Source organism: Phaseolus vulgaris, chromosome 6, assembly GCF_051622355.1.
Source record: "Phaseolus vulgaris cultivar YP4 chromosome 6, ASM5162235v1, whole genome shotgun sequence".
NCBI classification, from domain to species: Eukaryota; Viridiplantae; Streptophyta; class Magnoliopsida; order Fabales; family Fabaceae; genus Phaseolus; species Phaseolus vulgaris.
The window spans coordinates 35,405,892-35,422,063 of NC_143503.1; the positions used below are offsets into that span (position 1 = coordinate 35,405,892).

Here is a 16,172-nt window from a genome sequence, read left to right on the forward strand (position 1 = left end):
TCCGTTGACTTGTTTGCTTATGATCAAAAGTCTTTGATAGTAGTTTGTTAGTTTGAGTAGTTTGGTTTTATGGTGTTCTTTTATGTGTCTACATTGATTTTCAATTGGTAGGTTATAGCATGATTACAAAGTCTCTCTTTTGAATAGAATTGCTAGTAGCTATATGAGTTTGATCACCCCTTAAAATATTCATATTTTTATTTTTTTTACTAATAAAAAAATAAAATTTACATTATAAAGTATATCCTAATATCTAGTCTAGAATATATTTAATTATTTGGTGTGACATAGAATAAACGTGTTGATCGCCGGAAGTGGTAGAATATAGTCAGCTAATTCCCATTACCGGTATTTAGTCTATGTCTCATGTAGAACAAAAATCATAAGATTGAAGTGATAGATATGAATGAAAGATGCGTTTTGAAAAAAATATTGAGAATTAGCGACAGAAAAGGCAGACACTAACTGCACCAAACAACTCTCTCTCAATTTTCCATTTTTATATTCACTGCCGGCTGGCGGCTATATGCCACATTTCCTTGCTTTCAAATTTCAATCATGTCACCACTAATCAACTCTATTTTCACATTTTGTTTCTCATTCTTCTTTCAACTTTAAGCCATACTTATCACTACCACACCTCTGTTCCCACCTCCTTTTTCTTATCACCCAAATAAGGTACTCATCTCAGAAGTAACACTCTTTGTGAAATTATATAAAAAAAATTAATGTTTTACTTTGTTTCAGATTAACAGAAAACTTTTCTGAATTTGCTTTTGTTAAAATTCCAAATCTTTTTTTAAGAGGTTTCTGGGTTTTGCTCTTCAGTTTTGTGTTTGATTCTTTGATTTGAAGACCGTTTTTCTGTATCTTAAAATATTTAAAAAGGTCTAATTTTCATTTGGGTGGCCGTGCCAGTGCATATCTTTGTCTCTTAATAGTCTTATGTTAGAATGTTAGATTATGCAGATTGCAGAGTATACCAGAATCATTATGACTTGTGGCTGCTTTGGAGCCAAATCTGCTAAGAAAAGACGCTCTTCTAATGTTAATGGAGAAATTGATGGTTAGAGAAAGTTTTGGCAATTTCATTATCAATTATGTGTGTTAAATACTGTAAATAAATTCGTTTTAATGGTTTTGTGGTCAACGGTTATTAACAAGCAATATGTTTATCTATAGAATTCTTCTCTTGCCGTTTATATTCATTCATATGTATTCTTTTGTTGTGCAGGTTATCCCCTTGTTAATGTTAGGCAATTTTCTGATAAAGAACTGAGATTGGCAACTGATAATTATCACTCAAACAATAAGATAGGACGAGGAGGTTTTGGAACCGTTTACCAGGTATTCAGAGTTCTGATGCTTGTATAAGTTGCATGCATGAAATCATGAAATCAATATGAATGTTACCTACTCAAACTCTTCACTGAGACCAACCATGTCTGAAGTAGAAGACAATCTGAGAGCAGCTAGGATTCCATACTTTGCAATGGAAAAAAGTCAATACATTGTTTTTGGGTTATTAAGAATATCATCACACTTAGTAAAAAATTTGTCTGAGTTTCAAGAACACTGAATATGTGCTAAGCTATTGAAGAGTAAAAGGTAGCAAGTAATTGTATCATTAGTTTTTTTTATTGATGTTAAGCCATTCTAAATACTCATGTGACAATTTTGCTAGGGAACCTTAAGAGATGGAAGACGTATAGCAGTGAAGACTCTCTCAAATTGGTCAAAGCAGGGTGTTCGTGAGTTTTTGACTGAAATCAAAACTTTGTCAAATGTTAAACATGCAAACCTTGTTGAATTGATTGGATTCTGCATCCAAGGACCTAGTCGTACATTAGTCTACGAGTATGTGGAAAATGGAAGCCTTAATAGTGCACTACTTGGTAAATATGTCAAATGCTTACAGTAAATTATGAAGTCACGAATTGACTCCATATACAGATGATAGAATGAAACATGCATGTAACCTTTTTTTGTTCTTTTTGGTGTTCTGTAGGCACAAGGAATGAAAAGATTAAACTAGACTGGAGAAAAAGATCTGGTATCTGTTTAGGTACTGCTAAGGGTCTTGCCTTTCTGCATGAAGAACTTTCACCACCAATTGTGCATAGAGACATCAAAGCTAGTAATGTACTACTTGACAAAGATTTCAATCCCAAAATAGGTGATTTTGGGTTGGCTAAACTATTTCCAGATGGTATCACTCACGTTAGCACAAGAATTGCTGGAACAGCGTATGTAAATAGTCTATGAGAGTATGAAAATAGATTTTTATTTTTCTTATGTCATTCTGTTGGTTGCTCATCTCTACATACAGTTATTGGATTAAGCATACTTCAATTTTTGCTTGAAAAACTGGGATGTTCTAATTTATCCACTAGTTTATAAATTTTTTGCATTTCAAGATTTATACTTGAACTGTGGATTATGAAACTCATTAAACAGGGTAAGGTTTATATTTATGCAGTGGTTACTTAGCACCGGAATATGCAATAGGTGGCCAGTTAACGAAGAAAGCTGATATATACAGCTTTGGGGTTCTTGTGCTTGAAATAGTTAGTGGCAGAAGCAGTGCCAGGAGAACAAACGGAGGAGGATCACACAAATTTCTCTTGGAATGGGTACATAAATCTTACTTTTATGAGTTACTTTGCAACATTATATAATTTAGTCTATGAAATCCTATCATATCTTTTTTATTCACTACCTTGTTTATTCATTATATATCTCTCCACTTCCCTTGTAACCTAACCCTAATACATTGGTGTGTTCCTAAAAAAATGGCCATCTTTGGATTTAGTTCTTTAAGATCATGAGTTTCCATCCATTATATTTTACAACTACTGTTGGGTGAGGTTTTATTTGGGACTAAAGTTTGGATATTTAAAAAAATTGGGAACAAAAACATTTAATTTTAAAAGGTTAGACTAAAATCAAATATGGTCCAATTTATTAGGGACAAAAACAATGGGATTTCAATTTCCCAAAAAGAAATCTAGAGTTGAAATAATTGTAAAAAATAGAAAAAAAAAAGTTGAATAATTGCCACTTAAATGGTGTATCCATGTCGGACACACAACACTGGTACGATACGTATCGGTGGAGCGTCTAATTCAAAAAAATATTTGTTGAATTTTTAATAATTCTAATACGGTTCTAACACAATTTTATAAAGAAAATATACAATTTTCTAAAAACTCAAATTTATAGTATAAATTTTTATTGACTATATAAAGAAATAACAAATCCTTTTGAACTAGTCATGAGAAACATCTTTATGCTACACAAGAAAAACTTTATGAACATAAATCTTTATTATTAATTTATATAATTTATAAATATATAATATATAGATCTGTGTTTCGTGTCTGATATTTTAGAGATTATACGTTTTTTCATATGTGTTTGTATCATATGAGTGTCCGTGTCTATCTATATAGTTAGATGTATGGTATTCATAGTGTGAAACTTTGGAGTGGACATGATGATAGTTATTATTTGATCTAACAGGCCTGGCAACTTTATGAAGAAGGAAAATTGTTGGAGTTTGTGGATCCAGAGATGGAAGAGTTTCCTGAGGAAGAGGTAATGAGATACATGAAGGTTGCACTTTTCTGTACACAGTCAGCAGCAAGTAGAAGGCCTTTGATGATACAAGTTGTTAGTATGCTATCAAAGACAATCCAACTCAATGAGAAAGAACTTACAGCACCAGGATTATTCACAGATGAAGGAGAATCTTCTCGAAAACACCCTCTTCCTTTTATTACCTCTACTCATGTTGCTATTACTCAGGTCACCCCAAGGTGATGTCTATTCAAGAGTACTTTTTGTTTTTCAAATATTGTTTTACTTTCTTATGTTATTTCTTTTCAATTTAGCTATAAAAAAATATAACTCGGCATGAAAGCAATCTCGTGCTCCTGCATATTGAAACCTGTATAGTATGTCTGATTATCTTGCATTACTTTTATTGACTGTGTGTGATTTGATTACTTTTTCAAAATTCAACGGTAGTAAAACAGAAAAGAAAAATGCATTTATTATTAATTTAAAATGAATTAAAAGTTAAAGAGATATTTTGATTTAAGTAAAAGGTAGATTCATTTTCAACCTTCACTTTATGAATATTCTTTCATTTTGAAGTCAAATCCTAAAACTTTTACTCTTAGGAAGCCAAGCAACTAGACAAAAATTGAAACCTGAATCATTCTCACTGTTAATAGACGACATGAGTTTACAACAATATTATTGACACATGATAATAATTTGCATCATTTAACTTTGTAATAATCTACTTTGAGAGAAAAAGACTCACCTACCTTGTCAATAAATTACCTGATCAAATAAGATTAAATATACTTGAAATCTTTATAAATATAATTTAATTTTAATCTAAACTTCTCATTTATTTTAGTCTTCTTAACCTTTTAAATAATTCCTACAATTACAGAGCACAAATATAAAACCATACAATAGCTTTAACGATTTTAAAATAACGTGCGCAACATGTAGATATTACATATCTTGAATAAATATGATATAAATCATTTATCACAAATTTAAAAATTCTAAAGACCAAAATCAACCATTTTTAAAGATGCAAAACCAAATTTAATGAAGGCTGATAAAACTTAATCTTACAGCACATGTAAGGGCAGTAGGATGAGGTGCATATATATGAACAGAAATTTAAACAGCCGAAAAGAGTCTGTTTGACACCACCAGTCAGCAATCCCAACAAGTACTTTCTGTCTAAAAGGATGTAGTTAAACCCATGATCATTGAATCTCTACGTCATGATGGTCAATGGATTTAATTCATACAGAACCTCAAAGTTGGTAATAAAATGCAACCAATAAGCATTAGAAACTAGTAACAGGGCAAAAAGATTCATTAAAGACAGCAGGTGGAGAAAGAGATGGCAGAAGAAAGATTGAAGGGGAACTGAGTATGATATGCAAAAATCATGCAGCAGCCTGCTCCTCAGTGGCAGGAGCTTCTTTCTGGGGTTCATCTGCGGAGCCATTAGAGGCAGCATCCTTTGGTTGTGATGCAGTTGCACCTTCTGCTGCAGATCCAGTTGCTTTTGATGCTTTCTCTTTTCCATCCTTACCGTCTTTGGCCTCTTTAGCAGGAGCAGGTGGTGGAGGAATCATGTGAGGTGGTGGTGTATGCTTCAGTTTTAACAGTATTTGCCGCAACCTAGACAGGTCCGTGGGTTTGCCGGGCTTTGGGCCTTGAACGACTGTAATTGATGGCTTCTTGTCCTGATCCTTTTTGCCCCTTTTCTTTTCAATGTTGGGAACTTCACGAGGAATGAGCTCTGCAATTGCTTTCCAATAAGCTTTGTCTGACTCTTTGTGAAACTTCTCTTGATTAGCCAAGAATAACTGCTCGACAGACAAATTTCATTCTCTATTAGAACAGGAAAAAAATACATCTGGCGAAAGATGATGTCTTCATGCAAGTAAAACTTACCTTCTCCCTCTCTCTATTTTGAACCTTGCTAGACTCAACATTAACCTTCCTCTTCTCATAGAAAGCCAGCTTATACTCCTCAGCCTCTTCGATAATCTTCAATCTCATCTCTTTTTCCCTTTTCTCCTTCTCTTCTAGCAGAATGGCATTTTGACTGTACAAGGAAAGCCAAAGGCATTCGTTTTTTTATCATAACTGAGTTCAGCAAACTTACAAAAGATCTTAAACTTTAGTGGCCCAAGATGAGAGATTAAGAAAATGATGTTCTTTCATCAAGTTCACAACTATTTTGTCCCAGATAACTAACTATATAAAGTGGAGATTTAGATTAATCACAATTATTTTTTTTGATTGAAATTAATTAATGGTATTAACTTTATTAATGTGACATTAACATATTATCTCACGCATTTATTTCCAACAGAATTGGTTTGGACATCTAAAATATTATAAACTTTATCTAGGCTCAGAAAAAGATAACTTGTTGCCTGTTTAAGTCGTGCACCATACAATTAACATAAATATTAGAAATCCTAATTTCAGAATTGTTAATCGACCAGAATTATATGGTAAATAAGAAAAAACAATGCTTTGTATTTTCTTTTCAAGACGATCAGTTGAGCTGCGTGTGATAAATCAAACATTAGAAGATTTTCATTCCCATATCAAAAGGTTATAGAGATACTGGGATGTCTGCCATTTTATATCTTACTAATTGTCATTACTAACTAATAGTCTATACTACACGTAAATATTCAAAAGCAAACAAAAAATTTAAAGAAATTCATGAAAACTAGTTAGACAAAGTTTATGCACACAATCACCATCAGTCTAGGAGCTAATAACAATAATAAAGTAAAAAACAATAATGAAATAGAAAAAGAACAAATTAAATAAAAAATTAGCAGAAAGTGAAGTTGAAAGAAAGAAAAATATTGGAACACAAGAAAACATAGACCGGTAAAGTGTGAAGTGACACAAGTAAAAAAAAGATAAAGTTTTGGGGAATGGTCAAGGAAGAAGGGTTTCAAATCCTGTTATGCTTTTGAAGTTGTGTAAGGGGGTAAAAGAATGTGTTTTTGGACTCCCTATATCATCATAACACACAAAACTGCTATTTTGATTTGACAACTATTACAGCCACAATGATTGCTATTGAAAACTGGTTTGCTCTAATCTAATACTCCACTATAGCACACCATTGACTACTATGAGAGCTACCATCATACTAGAGAAGAGAACATTTAAAACCCATATAAATCAAAGAGGGAAAGTTCAGTTGTCTGTTCAAAGAATGTGGAACACACAGGTTAATTAGAGCAAGCAAAAATGTTTCAAGGGTATGAAGAAATGATAGTTGCATCAGTTAACATACATTTACATGAGTTAATTTCCTCTTTAGCTTTTATACACATGATAAATCAAGCTTATTTGCATAACCAGATAGCTAAATATCTTATTACTCCCTCAAGCACAAGGGAAGAAAAGAAAAGGAGATAAAATTATGCAATCTCGGTCTATATAAGAAGCACACTGAATTAATTGAATAAATATAAAATATAACTTCCGTAGCATACACGCAAAAAACCAAGATCAAGAGGATCCCATTCCTATACAATCCCCATCAACATTTATCAACGTTTAAGTTCAGCATAAGTAGCTTGCCTGCCCTAAGCTCAACAGTCAACAGGGGTCAACTTTAGCATATGATCATCTCATTCCCAAGGAGAAGGAATCAAACAATGGTTATTGTCAAGCCAACATCTAGTCAAATTAAGTGATCACAGAGACGAAACCCTAAAAACCATCAAATCACAAATTCAGTCCGAACCGCAACTTTAAATTTTTCACACCATGCAATTTACCCTAAAAGTACCTCACCTCAAAATAATTATAGACTATAGAAATCCAACATCAATGAGTGAAAAATCAAACATCCTTGCTCATTATTCTCCAAACTTTCTCCATCCAAACATAGACTTACAATTGATGGATATAAATCAATTCCACCCAACTCCCTAGCATACAAAAACCGATACCCTAAATCTCAGCGAAATAATCACATATCATGCCACAGCTCAACTAACTGCTTGAAGTAAAATCGTATTAACCTAAGTTCACCAATTCGCTTTCTACAAGTAAGATCAACCTTTCCCACTCCCGATTCACAGTTCTAATTGGTCACTAGCAACCGCGAGACACTTAGCGAGGAAACTTTTTTATTAAGGCAAAATCATCGCAGATCTAAGCATATTCAAACGAGATCCAACAAATTCCCGAAACGGAAGATGAAATTGCAAACAACCACTCACCGGCGCCACTCGCGAAGAGCGTAACCTTCCTCCGGCTCCATCTCGGTCGGTGGCGGTAGCACTGGACCGTCGGAGACGAAAACTCCGTCGCCATCACCGTAGCCGTTTCCGTTTTCGTTCCCGTTCTCTACGGAGGCGGATTCGAAGGGAGACTGAGAGTAAGCGGGAGTCGGATCAGTAAAGCCGTAGATCTCCGGCGATGCGGCGGCGGAGTGATCGACGGCGACATCTCCATCGGCGGAAAAATCACCGGTGAAGGAAGAGTAGCCGGCGTAGCCAGAGAAGTTGTCCTCGTCGTCGTCGTGTTGGTGAGTGGAAGAAGAGTTGACGTTCAAGTCATCGGTGAAGGTATCGAAGGAAGACATGTCTGCGACTGCGATTTTCTCTCTCTTCTGTGAAACGCAAATGATGGGAACACTGTTGCTTTGCTTTGACGGAGGTTCAGCACTGCCACTAAACTATCTTCCACTTTTTAAATACTTAACGGTGAAAATAATACAAAATAAAATGTTAAAATTCATCTATAATCTAGTTATAAATATTAATATTATGAAATATATATAAATTAAATAATTTAAGTTTGATTAATAGTTGATGTAGTATTTTTTTTTACATAAAAAGTATAGTATTTCACGTTAAAACAAAAATTCAATTATTGTACACTGAAAGAGTAAAAAAATATATTAAGAAATTATCACTCAACCAATTAAAAGTAATAGATTTTTATGATAATTATTACAAAAACAAATTTACCATATACCAAGTTTATAATTTTGTAACTACAAAACTGTATATAATGATAGTCTATGTTCTATTTTTTAAAATAAAAAAAAAATGAGATTTTATGCTTAATCTTGATAATTATGAAAAGCTATTACTTCACAACTTAATTTTGTAGTTTGATTGTATCTTAACATGTTGGTTTTAAATAATTTTATTGTATCTTAATATATTGTTTTTAAATAATAGAATATCATGTTTTTATCATCTCACTAAACCACCGTATCAAATAATTAGCTTAACATTTATATAATATTCTAATAAAAAAATCACTTAAATGAATAATCCATCAGAAGAACAATAAGGTTTAAAATGGAAAATAAATATTGATATGCACAGGGCAGTAAAAAACATTTTTTTTTATTTAGACAGAATTAACTATGAAAAAAATTACCAAGATAAGAAACTTATTATTGACCCATTATTTTATAATTGAGATACCTTATTTTTTTATTTGATATTAATTAAACTTGTTCAATATATTTTATTTATAACAATTAATAATAATGAAGATTTTTTTGACGGTTTCTCTGTACAATTTGTTAGTAATTTTATTAATATCAGTTAAATAACTATCATAATAACTCATTTTTCAATTATACTTTACTTTGATTATGATAAAAAATATTTCCAGTGGTTAATATTAATAGTAATTACAATATTGTTTTAGGAGTTTTGCAAATGCATTTTTTTAATGTAAGAAATTTTATTTTAATATAAAAATATTGTGTTTGGTGTTTTAATTTTTATACAGAATCTTAAATGGCATAGTTGTTTTAGAATTTAAAATAGTAGTTTGCAACAATAAGTGATGATGTTTAATATGGTGGATAGAACATGATATCCTTCAAAAATTCATCATTGACTGAGCTGGACAAATATCAGTGATGAGCTTCATATCAACTCAAACTTAAAAGCTACTTATGATTTATTCATTTTATTATAATTGAATCGGGATTAAATTATTATAATTTTTTTTTAATAATATGTTTAATTATAAAGTGTATAAATTATAAACATATAAGTAAAACTTTTAATTAATATTAGAGGATCACATTGCAGGCTCTATGAAATGAAAAAATTATACAACAGCAATCTTCCGCACAAATTAATAGGATATATGTATGTATAAATTCAATATTTTAAGCAAGATTTAAAAACAAATATTCCCTGTCAATTATCGAATAAACAAATCCATAAATAGAAAAAATAACTAAAATTGTTTTTTTTATCTCTCAATCTTCCTTTGTTTTCATCAACTTTGATTAGCTTGTGTGAAATTGTATTCTACTAACATTTTAATCCGTATGAAGTAAACATTTTTATACATAATTTAATAATATACACTAAATTTACCAAATCATATTTTTCATGAATTAAATTGATATAAAAGTACACTTAATTTTATTTAAATTAGAATATAATTATATAATATTTAAATACAATCAAATTTATTATTGGAATTTTAAAATAAAATAATTATTTATTTAAATTTGAAAAGAAAAAAAATAATGATAACAACAATGAGCAGTCTAAATTTTTAAATTTGAAAATTAAGAATAAAAAGGGAAATATACTCATAAGCTGTGTGAAAAAATAACACTACTAAATCGTGTAACTTTTTATATAATAAAATTCTATAAATAGAAAATAAATTTGAGCTAAATTAATTAAAAAATATTGTTTTAAAAAAGTGTTAATATAACTGTTTTTAGTTTTTTTCCTATTCTAAATAATTTGTACAGAAAATGCCAAAAATATTTGTTTCTATTTTCTGTACAAATTGAAAAGCAGATTAAAAATATGATTCTATTTTTGTATTTAAAAATAAAAATAAAACCAGGAAATAAAAAGCAAGTAAGTGTCACACAACACAAGCATATTTGAATAAAAGCAAGACACTCAATGACAAAACTAAAATACATTTCCATTTTGTAAATACTCAATAGAAAATGTTTCTTTCAACAATAGTAATTTTGAAAATAGAAAATCATGTTGGTTAAATAGCAAAAAAAAATTAAGCAGGACCAATATCAACCCTGCTAAGTGTTAAAATTCCCAACAAAAAGTGATTTTGCTATTTCACAAGAATTTATACAACCTCGTAAAAAAAATGTTACATGCTCGCAATGATCGAATCCGAAAACTGCACTACTGCATCAGTACTTCCATCCTCTAAGGATCAATTACGCCAACACAAGCATACAAGTTGCCAATTTGCTCAAAATTCAATTATTTTCATATTTGTTCAATATTTCAATGAGATAAACGTCAACAATATTGTATACTTAACAGCAATGCAAAACATTGACAAGAAAAAACCTGACGTAACAATCGTGAATGCATACAGTTCTTTAAAACCATTCAGGTGGTCATTTTATTCATCATTGCCTAATAAGACCGAAAAAAGCAACAGGCAATGATCACATGGTAAAATTTCAGCGGTAAAGGCTTTCAGATCTCAGGTTCTCAGCAATTTCAGTCTCCCATCGGTCACCATTTTCAAGCAGCTTCTCTTTATCATATAAAAGCTCCTAGAACAGGTAAAAACGACCAGAAGTAAATAAATATGCAAGTAAACAATTAATTGCATGGAATAATAAATAGTAGTTAAACATATAATTAATAGTAAAGAACAATAGAGACAATTGTTAGCGAGAATCTATTATCGTAAGGGTGGGCAAAAAACAAATTACAAAATTCAATCCATAATTATCCATATCCTTATTAATTTTAATCCATTTAAATGGATTTATTTAAAATCCAAATCTATATTTTTGGATTTCAAATCCAATCCATTTAATTTGATATGGATTAGATATAGATTAGATACATTTTTTGATTATCCAAATTGCATTTTGGGATGGATTTTGACAGGTCCGATCCAAGTTAAGCCAAGACAATCTAGCCGACGTCGAGCCTAGCGGGCCTAGGTTGATGTCTAATCGAGCAGTCCCGGGCCCATATCAAGCCAAGCGGCTGATTTCAAGCTGAGTGCGCCCGGGCAGTTGTCGAGCCGAGCATTCCCGAGTCAATGTCGAGCCGAGCTTGCCCGGGCTAATGTCAAGCCGAGCTGGCCCGGGTCGATATCGAGCCGAGCAAGCCCAGGCTGATGTCGAGTCGCCGGGCCCGCGTCGATGTCGAGCCGAACAGGCAAGGCCAATGTTGAGCTGAGCAAGCACGGGTTGATGTCGAACCGAACGGGCCTGGGCCAATGTTGAGCCTCACGAGCCCGGGCCGATGTCGAGTCTCCCGGGCCCGGGCAGATGTCAAGTCGAACGGGCCCGGGCAGATGTCAAGTCGAACGGGCCCAGGTCAATGTCGAGTAGATTGAGCCCGAGCCAATGTTGAGTAGATTGGGCCCGGGCCAATGTCGAGTTGACCAAGCCTGAGCCAATGTCAAGTCTCCCAGGCTCGAGCCGATGTCTAGCTGAACGGGCCCGGGCCGATGTCAAGCCAAGCGGGCTCGAGCCAATGTCAAGTCATCCAGGCCCAGGCCATTATTGAGTCGTCCGGGCCCAGACCGATGTCGAGTAGATTGGGCCCGGGTTGATGTCGAGTAGATTGGGTTCGGGCCAATGTCGAGTCGTCCGAGTTCGGACCGATGTCAAGTCGTCCGAGCTTGAGCCGATGTCGAGTCGTCCGAGTTTAAGCTGATGTCGAGTCGTCTGGGCTCGAGCCGATGTCAAGTGGAGCGGGCTCGAGTCAATGTTGAGTCGATTGGGGCCCTGGCTAATGTCGAGTTGAGCGGGTCTGGGCCGATGTCCAATCAAACGGGCTCAGGTCGATGTCGAATCATCCAGGCTCGGGCCATTGTCGAGTCATCTAGGCCGATGTTGAGTCGATTGGGCCCAGACCGATGTCAAGTCAAACGGGCCCGGGCCGATGTCGAGTCATCCAAGCTCGAGCTGATGTCGAGTGGAGCAGGCCCTGGTCGATGTCTTGTCGAACGAGCTCGGGCTGATGTCAAATCATCCAGGCTCGGGCAATTGTCGAGTCGTCTGGGCCCAGGCCGATGTTGAGTCGTCCGGGCTCAAGCTGATGTTGAGGCGTCTAGGCCCGGGCCGATGTCGAACCGAGTTGATCTGTGTTCAGGTTGAGTCGACTTAGGCCCGATTCGAGTCAAGTTAGTTTGTGTCCATATCAAAATGGATTTAATGGATTAAATGTAATTGACAAAGTGGATTTAATCTAATTAACAAAATGGATTGAATCTAGATTTAATCCACTTTAAATAGATTTAAAAAAAAAATCCATTTAAATTTGATCTAGTTAAAATGGATATGGATTTTAAATCCAATCTATTTATTTGGATTTGGATTGGATTTTAATCCAATCCATGACCACCCCTAATATTTACATAATTCAGCATAAAGGAAATAAAAATGAACCTCGTGAGTCTCTGTAGCAAATTCAAAGTTTGGCCCTTCAACAATGGCATCAACAGGACATGCCTCTTGACAAAATCCACAATAGATGCACTTGGTCATGTCAATATCATACCTGAAAGATTTAACAGATAAGAGAGCAAGAATGGAGTGGGCTAAGAGAAGAGGGGGCAGATAAGGCAGGTAATTTACCGAGTTGTCCTGCGGCTGCCATCTTCCCGCTCCTCAGCCTCAATTGTGATTGCTTGTGCAGGACATATCTAATAAGAAAATATTAAGAGAAAACAATAACATACAGCTGCTGACTCTACGGACAGGAAGGAGAGAAATGGGGAACGTATAAAAAAGAAGAAAGAAAACCTGGAAAAGGAATATTAGGACAATGCAAATATGTAATGGATCGATCATTGGTTGTAATTATTAATTAGGGTATTCATGTATAGATTGCATAGCTCATTTGTTTGGGGTTAGCTGTTAGCTGGTCCCCTGTAGTCCTTTCTTCTAGAACTATTTGGATTTCACTATTTAGAGACCGCCGCATGGTTTTGAGCTCAAAGCCTACCAATGGTCTAACTCTTACACTTTGTGTAGTGTGTGTTTTTCAAATACCAAAACAGCTGCACATTTTTTTCTACATTAACCAATGTAGAAACAACACTTCGTAACATACACACACAAACAGGAATATACAAAATAGTCTTAAAAATTGCAAGCTTCGTTCAGTTTATGAAAGAAACAGGAAAATGTTGTCCTGTGGTTATATGCCATTTGGTGTATGTATGCATGCTCTCAAGGATCATAGACGAACCAAAATTATAAATAATCAAAGCCTTACAGCTTCACAAAGTTTGCAAGCAATACAACGTTCCTCTCCTGTTGGATATCGTCGGAGTGCATGTTCACCTCGAAAACGAGGGCTCAAAGGTCCTTTCTCAAATGGATAATTGATCTGCATTAAAGGTGTCGTGCATTAAGCATTTAATTAGAATATCCATCATTATTGGATAGCAAACAGTTTCAGAAGACACTTACTGTAACTTTTGTTTCAAAGAAGTATTTCAGAGTCAGCATTAGACCTCGAACCATTTCAGTGAGAAAGAGAGTGTTGATGCTTCGTTCAAAAACTGTCATCCAGAATACCAGCAATGAATTAGTTATATTATAGAAAAAGTCAAAAAGAACAACAATCAAACTAAAAAATAAAGGATTCAAAATAAATACCAGCACTCCAATCCTTTGAAATTTCCTTTGCAAGTTGCTCCCTTTGTTCATCCTCTGCAGTTAGTGCATCTCAGAATTATGATATATGTGAAGGAGGACATGAATACATAACACATGAAAGTGAAAAGCAAATGGAGATCAAGGGCTATTACTATTGACAGACAAATGGTCATGCTAGTGAAAGTATTTGCAAAGTTAAAGAAATGTCGTGTTTGTTCACTATACACAATTCTGAATAGTTGTTCCTTTGACCCACGTAATTATCTGCCTTTTTAGGAGGGGGAGGGTGTGTTAAAGTACGGGAACTGGTAAAAACTCACAGCACCAGTATCACCTGAGGATGGAAGAGTGGAGTGCATTGTAGTGTTTTCAAGGAATACATAATTAAATATATATTTTATTTTTACATGTGAACCCAGCTCACTATCCGCTTTCAAGAAGTTCATTTATTGAAACTGGATCATGATTGTTATGCAATGGATAATTTGGTGAAGGAAACAATAAAAATTCATATTCAGCCAGTCCTCAATCATTTTGCTTTCTAATTCTAACCATTCTATAGCAGTGCAGAAAATATGCCCATGAGGATGTTAAGACAAATAACAGACCTAGTTTGGTAGAGTAGGAGTGTGCACTTAATCGAAGCCCATAGGATTGGGAGTTGTGCAGCCCTTGACCGCTTACAGCCTAAACAAGCAGAACAACAAGGGATAGTATTAAGTAATAACCTAAACATTGGGCATCCTACATTTAAAATGATCCATATCTAATTCACAGCAACCTCTTCAATACTATCCAGTAAATTATAATTTAAGAGCACCAGGGCATCACATAACCAGACAGAAATCAGAATAACAGCAAAAAGGAGAAAAAAAAGAATCCATTTCACAGCTTGAAGGAAGAGATGGGAAGAAATATAGGGCATTCGGATAAAATTTAGTTTCTTGATTGAATCAAAATCTTATAAAGAGTAATTTTTTCCTTGTTTCTTTCATTTCCACAAATAACGAAGAATCGAAATCAGATTAATGTTACCAATTGGCGGGCACGAAGAGCAAGGAGTGATTTCCGAGCTAAATTTGCAGCCATTCCCTAAACCTGGAAATGAAAACATTAAAGAATCAAATGCAGTGTAGTATTGCTTTCAAATTGAATAATTAAGTTCGAGCGAAACAATTATTTACAAGGATTCAAAGGTATAAACAGGAACCGAAAAAGTGGGAAGAGAATATTGAATTTAAAGGGGTAAACAAGTGGTGGTTGAACCAAATACAGGTTAATATTGAGAAACAGCGCGAAAATTGAAGCAATAGAAGACAAGAAAGATTTGTTTGGGCTCCGCTTTTAACATTGGCGGTTCAAATGCTCAAGAAAGGAAAAAGAAACAAAGAAAATACCTGATGCAAAGACTGATCTCAGAAAAAGAACTGAGGAGAAGCATACGAAGAAGAACGGAAAAGAAATGGGAAATATTTTAGTGTTGAGATTCGCACAACACAACGGGCCCGCAAAACAGTCCAGCCCAACCCATTTATTGTCATGGGTTTTTAAATGAAATTAAATTTTGAGAGTCTTTCTTTCCACACCCCAACAAATGTCTTCCTGCATCCCATTATTTTTTGAAAAGACCGTTTTACTCCTTTTAAAAGTGACTTTGGATTACTCTTTTTGAAATGTCTTTTGAACAAATATTTCATAATAACTTTTTGCCTTCTTGATTTTCTTTTCCATAAACACTCTTTATTTATGAAATCTGTATTTCTGGAAACATTTTTTAGTTACGAAATCCTTCTAAAATCATTCAAAATTGTCAAAAATAATTTTGGTATTTCAAATGATATAGGAGTGCAAGAATAAAAATGTAGAGTTGCAAGAAGAAAACCCAAATTTTCAATGTGATTTTTTAAGTAGATTTTATATTCGTAATATCACAATTTGCGTTACCTAGTTTAATCTTACCTAAAGTTTAATTTCCATT

General features: G+C 34.0%; 3 protein-coding genes across 5 annotated transcripts; 1 reads left to right on the top strand and 2 right to left on the bottom strand.

The window, feature by feature from the left end:
- Window positions 1–382: 382 nt before the first annotated feature.
- Window positions 383–3,985, top strand: LOC137832602 (putative serine/threonine-protein kinase). Of its 2 annotated transcripts, none has more exons than XM_068640848.2 (7): window positions 383–678; window positions 970–1,066; window positions 1,235–1,347; window positions 1,685–1,895; window positions 2,009–2,246; window positions 2,480–2,633; window positions 3,523–3,985. In XM_068640848.2, the coding sequence occupies exons 2-7, from the start codon at window positions 994–996 to the stop codon at window positions 3,820–3,822; spliced, it is 1,089 nt and encodes a 362-aa protein (XP_068496949.1). In that variant the 5' UTR covers window positions 383–678; window positions 970–993; the 3' UTR covers window positions 3,823–3,985. The 2 variants fall into 2 exon arrangements, with proteins under 2 accessions (XP_068496949.1, XP_068496947.1); XM_068640846.2 differs by having other exon boundaries at window positions 435–678; window positions 961–1,066.
- A 718-nt stretch (window positions 3,986–4,703) lies between these two features.
- On the bottom strand, window positions 4,704–8,280 carry LOC137832603 (clathrin light chain 2). Its single transcript, XM_068640849.2, has 3 exons — window positions 7,806–8,280; window positions 5,494–5,647; window positions 4,704–5,405 (listed from the first exon to the last, which is right to left on the bottom strand). The coding sequence occupies exons 1-3, from the start codon at window positions 8,168–8,170 to the stop codon at window positions 4,980–4,982; spliced, it is 945 nt and encodes a 314-aa protein (XP_068496950.1). The 5' UTR covers window positions 8,171–8,280; the 3' UTR covers window positions 4,704–4,979.
- Window positions 8,281–10,801: 2,521 nt separating this feature from the next.
- Window positions 10,802–15,721, bottom strand: LOC137832604 (NADH dehydrogenase [ubiquinone] iron-sulfur protein 8-B, mitochondrial). Of its 2 annotated transcripts, none has more exons than XM_068640850.2 (9): window positions 15,592–15,721; window positions 15,230–15,292; window positions 14,803–14,881; window positions 14,195–14,248; window positions 14,006–14,097; window positions 13,809–13,922; window positions 13,166–13,233; window positions 12,977–13,088; window positions 10,802–11,119 (listed from the first exon to the last, which is right to left on the bottom strand). In XM_068640850.2, exons 2-9 carry the CDS (start codon window positions 15,281–15,283, stop codon window positions 11,024–11,026), a joined length of 669 nt encoding a protein of 222 aa, XP_068496951.1. In that variant the 5' UTR covers window positions 15,284–15,292; window positions 15,592–15,721; the 3' UTR covers window positions 10,802–11,023. The 2 variants fall into 2 exon arrangements, with proteins under 2 accessions (XP_068496951.1, XP_068496952.1); XM_068640851.1 differs by having other exon boundaries at window positions 15,379–15,598.
- Between the last annotated feature and the right edge of the window lie 451 nt (window positions 15,722–16,172).

Coding starts and splice junctions, on each gene's coding strand:
- LOC137832602 (XM_068640846.2), top strand. CDS start 964: ATGCAGATTGCAGAGTATACCAGAATCATTATGACTTGTGGCTGCTTT. Junction 1,067..1,234: donor TGTTAATGGAGAAATTGATG/GTTAGAGAAAGT, acceptor TTTGTTGTGCAG/GTTATCCCCTTGTTAATGTT. Junction 1,348..1,684: donor GTTTTGGAACCGTTTACCAG/GTATTCAGAGTT, acceptor CAATTTTGCTAG/GGAACCTTAAGAGATGGAAG.
- LOC137832603 (XM_068640849.2), bottom strand. CDS start 8,170: ATGTCTTCCTTCGATACCTTCACCGATGACTTGAACGTCAACTCTTCT. Junction 5,648..7,805: donor GCTCTTCGCGAGTGGCGCCG/GTGAGTGGTTGT, acceptor TTCCTTGTACAG/TCAAAATGCCATTCTGCTAG. Junction 5,406..5,493: donor AAAATAGAGAGAGGGAGAAG/GTAAGTTTTACT, acceptor TCTGTCGAGCAG/TTATTCTTGGCTAATCAAGA.
- LOC137832604 (XM_068640850.2), bottom strand. CDS start 15,283: ATGGCTGCAAATTTAGCTCGGAAATCACTCCTTGCTCTTCGTGCCCGC. Junction 13,089..13,165: donor GGCAGCCGCAGGACAACTCG/GTAAATTACCTG, acceptor TAAATCTTTCAG/GTATGATATTGACATGACCA. Junction 11,120..12,976: donor TTGCTACAGAGACTCACGAG/GTTCATTTTTAT, acceptor TACCTGTTCTAG/GAGCTTTTATATGATAAAGA.